At 37.4% G+C, this 7598-nt stretch overlaps 1 protein-coding gene across 1 annotated transcript; it reads right to left on the reverse strand.

Annotated features, from left to right (window-relative positions):
- Positions 1 to 640: 640 nt before the first annotated feature.
- Positions 641 to 1144, reverse strand: LOC308618201 (keratin-associated protein 13-1-like; the record flags this gene model as incomplete). Its single annotated transcript, XM_081235722.1, has 1 exon — positions 641 to 1144. The coding sequence occupies one exon, from the start codon at positions 1142 to 1144 to the stop codon at positions 641 to 643; it is 504 nt and encodes a 167-aa protein (XP_081091848.1).
- Between the last annotated feature and the right edge of the window lie 6454 nt (positions 1145 to 7598).

A 7598-nucleotide genomic window follows, 5' to 3' on the forward strand; every position in this document is an offset into this window, starting at 1 on the left:
GAAGAAAATGTGCTCTATGCCACTTCTGAGATTATTATTCACGTGAAGTTTATGCATGCAATGTAAGGATTTCAGAAAACAGAAGTTTTGAAGAAGAAAATGTTGAAACCCTCAAATAACTTAGTTCAAACCTATCAATATTAGATTTTCAAAGTTTGCTTTCAGCGGTATAGTAAACGTTAACTCAAAAGCAGCCTCCAAAGAAAGCAAAAGCCAAAAAAAAAAAAAAGAAAAAGAAAAAACACGCTTAACTAGTTAAAACTCACAATAAACTTAGTAGCACATTTGCAAGCCAGATTGAATGAGTTTATTAGATTATATTCATTTAGGTTTTTATCCATTTTGTGAATAAAATGCATGAACAAGGATCACATTAATTCATTAACATTAATTCATTGCTTGTTAACATGAATTTCATTAATTGATTTAGTAATATATTTCATTCATTTTTCTAATTCCGTTAATTTTTTCCATAAACTTAATCATAAGTTCAGTAGACGTGGCAGACCGTTTTCTGGTCAGTATTTTACGAATGGAAAAAAGGTGAAGAAGAGTTGATCCTCCCGAAGATCATGAAGATGATAGAAGCTCTGTATAGAGGTTGGACACATTGCTCACATCTGAATGTTCCACAAGCTGATCAATAGAAGGCAGATTCACAGAGTGGTCTGTAACACAGTGATTGGCAACTCCTAGAGGCAAAGCAGGATGGACGGCAGAACCTGGATCTATGGCTCAGCCAAGGGAAGGCATAGACTTCATAAGCCAGGGGTCTGAAGCCATGGGATCCAAAGCCCAGTGTGTAGCAGCTTCTGGATCCATAGCCCAGGGAGCAGCCTCTACTGGACCGAGAGCCCAGAGACCCAGCATAAATTGTGCAGCAAGGACTGTAGATCATGGAGGTCCTTGGACGGTAGCAGGAGGTCTGGCAGCGACTGGATAGCCCACAGGATGTAAAGCACCTGCTGGGCTCGTAGAAGCCACTCCGGAGAGAGGAGCCCAGACGGCAGGAGAGGGGGGAGCAGCGGTCAGTGCTGTAGACCAGGTCGCCGAGGTAAGAAGAGCCACAGGAGGAGCTTGAGTAGCGCAGCTGGTCCCCAAGGGAGCAGGAGGAGAAGTTTCCTGAGCAGGGATAGTAGGACATGTTGAGAGGAGTTGTGAGTTCCAATGAGTGACAATGAGAAGATTCTGAGGTTTAATGTCACCCCCTGGACTGGGGTGTTTTTATACTCTTAGCCATGGGTGTGACATTCTACACAGTCACCTTTGTCATGCTTGTAAAGTCTCATCTCTGTATGTGTAATTCAATAATATTTTCTGTAATTGCAGATGAAAAATTCATTTCATCTCATATTCATGTGTGAACTCACCGTGTTGTTAAAACACTAAGCTAATGACCTGTTCCAAAGTCAGCAATTCTATGACGACATGCCTTTGATGCCATCTCATCGTGACCAGAAAATCCCCTTCTCTTCTCACTGGCCAAGATTCTTTGTTCATTTGACTGTATGTTGGCTGGGGGATGCTTAGCTCTAAGGGAAGGGATTAAGATGAATTAATTTTTTTTTTTCCTGTGGAATAAAGGCACCCTATTTGCCACCAATGATTTTCTTTCCCTAACTTTATTTCATTGCCTAAAATTATTTTTATATATTTTATTATAAAATTACTTCTCAAATTCTTTAGAAAGAGAAAATAGATCAGGTAAATTGAATAAGAAATATGGTAGATCACAGAGATAAACCAGAACAAATGTTTAGAGGCAAAAATGACTAAAGAAGTCTACTTTGAAGCAGAGACTCAGGGGATGCCAATATGTGCACATGTGAAAAGACTCAGAGTCAAATATTTTAGAGGCAAGAGGAGATGAGTAGTGACTTTATGGGGTTTTCTATCTCTGTAGTTTAAATTAAAAAGTTCAGTATGAGAATAGTTTATGGCTTTTCATATATATATTGTCCCTTTTTTCATCTATATTTAAAATTTTGTAGAGGTCTTTCTTCTCTAGAACAACTCCCATCAAGCAATACCTTCTGAACATTTCTACCTTCAGATTCTTTCATATGATTTTCTTTTTCACTGTAAAACATAATTTTTATCTACTCTATCCCTTTAAGATTATTTTTCCACTGTAAAATATCCAAATATCTTCTTTTTATAGAGCTTTCCATAACAGGTAAACCTGAACTAAAATGAATATTGAAGGATTTTCTCAAATTAAAAAGACAATAATCTCAGAGGGAAAGTTGGAATTGCAGCAGGTGAAAAGAAGACTGAAATATGAGTGAATTATGTCTAAATACACATTCTACACAGCACTAATAAAGTGGTTCTTAATATATAAGAAGAAGTAAACAGTAATAAATTAAGAATGATCATTAAAATCTAAGATTTTGCTTAAAAATTAAAAGCCTGGAAAAAATAACAAAAGAGTAAAATTATAGCATTAAACCATTTTATTACTCCTCAAATGCATGAAAAGAGACAAAAAGAAACATAAACGATGGAATAAATAACAATAAAATAGTAAATATGTAGGTAGAAATCTGACTGTATCAATAATTAAGTTAAATATAATATGACAAACAGTCCATATAAAAGACTTAGAATATCAGACTGGAATGAAAATCAAAACTGTTTTCTACATAAAAGAGATTCTCTTAAATATGAGGAAAGAGAAAAGGAAACAGAAAAGATATATCCGGCAAAAGGAACAAAAATGCTACTTCTACTTTATTAATCTCAAAGTTTGCTATGTGTTAAGAAGTTTATTGTATATTAAGCAAGATATTTCTTAACAATCAATCTGTCGGACTACCAGGAGGATACACATTATTTCATTAGTTTTTTAAATGTTACACTAAGGCCACACCATCCAATAGAGTAGGCACTAGCCACATATATCAAATTCAATTTGCATACATTCAATTCAATTCAATTAAAATTCAGTTCCTCAGTCATATTCATCACATTTCAAGTGCACAACAGATTACACGTGGCTAATGGATACCAAATATTGGAAATTGCAGATAAAAAAATATTTTCACCATCAAAGAAAGTTCTATTGGGCAGTGCTGCCTTAAAGATCACAGCCGATTGTTGATTTGTTAATAAAAATTCATATTTTTACTGTTTTCTGTACAATGCAAGAACGTTAGAAATCTTAAGGCCACTTATCCTTACCCCAATTCATGTATTATTATGTTAGTATTTTCATTTTATGTATGCTTATGCATACTGATAAATATTTGTCCCCATGTTTTTACAGGCAGTATTTGCTTAAATGTACCCAATATATATTTTTTATTTACTCTTTATTCCTTCCTACATCTTTTTGCTATAGGCGAGGATCATTTTGCTTTTGACTATGTATAACTTTTGACTATATATTTTTGTGCTGGAAGGCTAGTGACAAGATCCCGAAGTTTTCAATTGTCTGAAAATATCTGTATTTCTATTTCCTATTTGAAACAGATACTCACTAGTTGTGTATTCTGGTTTTAAATTGTTCTTTCATCACAAATTTGAGGCTATTTAATTGTTTTCCTACCTTCCCCTTTCTATATGTTTAGAGTTCAGTTGTCAATTTTACTGTTGCTATTTGTGTGTGTGAGTGTGTGTGTGTGTGTGTGTGTGTGTGTGTGTGTGTGTGTGGTACGCAGGCCTCTCACTGTTGTGGCCTTTCCCGTGGTGGAGCACAGGCTCTGGATGCGCAGGCTCAGCGGCCATGGCTCACGGGCCCAGCCGCTCCGCGGCATGTGGGATCTTCCCGGACCGGTGCACGAACCCGTATCTCCTGTATCGGCAGGCGGACTCTCAACCACTGCGCCACCAGGGAAGCCCAGTTATTCCTTTTTTGAAAGGATGTGATGTGAGTTCCAGTGCAGATCTGTACCTGTCACAGTCCGCCATTTTCACCTTGAGGGTCAACTTATCAGGAGAGAGATTCTCTGTAGCTCTGGTTGGCCTCTCTTCCTGAGGGGAAATGTTCAAGAGTGACAGGGTGGGATGAAACGTAGACTCTGTCACTGCATTTGAACTTGGAGCTGGGGTGGGTACTCATTATTTCCCTCCTTCACAATCTATTAGAAATTTGCTTCACCCTCAGCTACCACTTCTATTTGTCTCAGTGGATTTCTTGGTGGTATTACCTATGCCCTTTCCTAAGAGGTATGAACACTGATAACCATACTCTTTTTTTTGCTATAGTTACTGCATATGACAAATCACATCCTCAACTGGGCAGGAATTTTCAAGGGCCATCTAAGTAGATCGACTGAGCTCCACACATACACCTTCTTACCCTCACTGTGTAACAGTAACCCTACTATTTTCTGCTAAACAGGATCATCTACCCTTGGATTAGATGGTAACTCTTTTTATTTATTTATTATTTTTGGCTTGCTGGTACCTGAAACAAGGAACTCAAAGTGCTCAGCCAGCAGTCATAATTGCAGTTCAATGATACCTTTGATAGGTCCATTAGAAAGTCTATCTTTGGGAACAGGTGTTCTGTCCTTGGAAATTCCAGTTGCAGAAATAGGAAGCATAAAGTTCTTAAATGGGTCACTGGGGATGAGAGTAAGTGGATATGTGGGACCCAATCTTTGAGGACATTGTTTCCATGCTCCAAGCAAACTTCAGCTTTGCTGTCAGTGGGGCCATTTAATGCTCTATCCGGCAGAGAGCTTCAGGGTCCTGTGGTTTTTGACATAACTTGTGGATCCCACTTCTCGGTGTCTCTACTATGAAGTGGATTTCCTGATTAGATGCTGCCTTGTGAGGAATTCCATGCTGGTGGATCAAGTTTTTCATTAGCTCCTGAATAATATTGCTGCTGAGATAAGCACAAAAAGCAGAGGCTTACTCTGAATAGGTAGCTATGTGTTTGAGGATGAACCACTGATCTCTTCATGGCACAAGGGGGCCATGTTAACTTGCAACCAAGTGACCGGTTGGTCTCCTTGAGGAATAGTGCCATACTGGGAGTTTAGCATTAGCCTCCGTTGCTGAGAGATTGGACATTTGTAGTGTCATTCATTATACGAGATTTGTTAAGTGGGAGCTTATGCTGTTGGACCCATTCATAGGCTCTCTGGTCACTTATTCACATGCTTATCTTGCCAGCATTGTGAGGACTTCTGGCAAAGGCAAGCTAGCTCGACTGACAGTCATTTTGTCAACTTGAGTTTTTAGTTGCTCTTCCATGATAGATGCATTCTGGTGGGCATTAAGAAGAAATACAGAGATCTTGACACTTTGGACCTACATACATATATCCATCCATATGTCTCTATACCAGATTTTATTGTCTGAATATTATATACTCTCCCTTCCAGGTTTTTAACTAGCTGGTCTGGTCAGTTGCAACTGTCCAGGAATCTAGATGTATCATCAACTGGGACCACTTTTCTCTTTTCTACAAAGTGGATAACCAGGGGCTAGACATATGATTCTACACATAGAGAAACTATTTTTTTCTCAACATGGTGTTTAAAGGCATCCATGCAATGAGCCAATCCATCTGCAAGCCTTGCTTGGGCTTTTCCCTTCCTCGTTCAGCTGGTCATTTGAGGCACCAGATGTGACCACACATGTGATCTGAGAAAGAGGTGGTGGTGCAATGCTGGTCGGTGACATGGGGGTCTGGGCTTCTGCTCATGGAGCCTGCTTTCTTGTTCTGCTAGCGTTCATTCCTGTATGAGCTACTTCTGTCTTACAATGGATTGCTACTGAGTCCACCTGACTTCATGACTTGGAAGTTTCAACAGAACGCATCTCACGATGGACAGCTACAGATGCATGATCACTTGTCCCAGTGTCAAATATTGTATCTCTAGCAGGTCCAAGTCGTTTCCAAGGATCTGATTATCCAAAGATATGTTAATTTTCAACTACAGATTATAAGACCTTGTTCTACAACTTTATTTGCCTGCATTGTAATTTTCCCACCGAGGTGTGCCGTAAACTCCATATTGCAGTTTTATTTTATTTTATTTTTATTTTCTTCAATACCACAGATGCCACCAACACCCTATGGTCTGCCAGATTGTTTGACCCAACCAGTAGGGTTGCTTGCATCTGAGACCAGACCTACAGAATCTTTTCCTGCTCCTGGTCTAAAGGAAGCTTTGTATATAGGCGACAGAGGTACTTCTACTTAGGGAGTATGTTCGTTCTAGAACCCCTTAAAGCCTAGCAGATGCTCTGCTACTTTATTTGTAGTAGGGGATTTAAGAGATTTAACTGTTTGTTACATATTTTATATTTTTTATATTATGCTATATATTTAATATGAATATATTTATATAAAAAAGGAAATATAATGACATACGATTTTACACAATATTTGACAAAAGTTTTATTTTATAAAGTATTTTTAAATGCTTAAATAAGTAGAAAATAGAATGAAAATGAGCAGGCAGAAAACTATTTTAACAGTATGAATAAGAGAAGATGAATCCTAAGATTAATGTGATCCAAAACTCAAGATATCCAAAACAATGAAGTGAAAGAGACCTATTATACCTCTCTAGCTGGTTTTCCATTAGTAATCCATACAAATTGTAACTTGATTTTCAATAATTTCCTGAACACAAGTACCTTTGTACCTCTCTGCTTTGATCATTTTATTTCACCTTCTCAGAATTCTCCTTATTCTCTCCCATGTTGCTTGCATCTTCACTTCTTATATTAGTCCTCATCTATCATATAGATAGATGGTTTTATTTGGTTTTATTGTAAGACTGGAACCTAGAGCGAGCCCTTAATGGGCTTTGAGTCTTCATTTCCTTCTGTGTAAAATAACTAGTTCATAAAATGTGTGTTTCTCATGATTCTTATAGCGATCTGAAAAATGATGAATAGGAAAATTCTTTGAAACTTGTTCTTTATCTCAGTATAAAGATACTGTCTTTTTGTTATTTGTTTTAGACTTATCAATATGTTGCCTAACTTAGCACTAGGCTGTTTTCTGAAATATGTGACCTATAAAATGTCAGATTGCTACATAAAACATAAAAACGAGGAGTGTGTAAATGTGTTTTGCAATATGAATGAAATAGTGACTTCGGATGGTTTGAAAGCCTTGTTTTTTCCAGCCATGTTTAATTTGGATCTTGGATCCAATAAGGTGAAACTCTACATCTCATGAACCTAATTAATTCTCACCAAATATAATTGGCTTCCTCTTTACACCTGTGAAGAAATCAATTCCATACAAAGGTACTCAGTGAGATGAAGGGGTAAGGTTTTCTGCCACCCAACGTTGACTGAATCAAAGAAAGCTCTCTAAACTAATGTACAAAACTTCTCATATAACCTAAAATTTTTCCCCATTCAGTTGTATTTTCCAAATGGCTTGCTTTTCTCCTTCAGTCAGCAAACATCAAGGCCCCATATTCTTTGAAGAAAATGTGCTCTATGCCACTTCTGAGATTATTATTCACGTGAAGTTTATGCATGCAATGTAAGGATTTCAGAAAACAGAAGTTTTGAAGAAGAAAATGTTGAAACCCTCAAATAACTTAGTTCAAACCTATCAATATTAGATTTTCAAAGTTTGCTTTCAGCGGTATAGTAAACGTTAACTCAAAAGC

The sequence above is a fragment of the Mesoplodon bidens genome (genome assembly GCF_964165515.1).
Source record: "Mesoplodon bidens genome assembly, chromosome: 5".
NCBI classification, from domain to species: Eukaryota; Metazoa; Chordata; class Mammalia; order Artiodactyla; family Ziphiidae; genus Mesoplodon; species Mesoplodon bidens.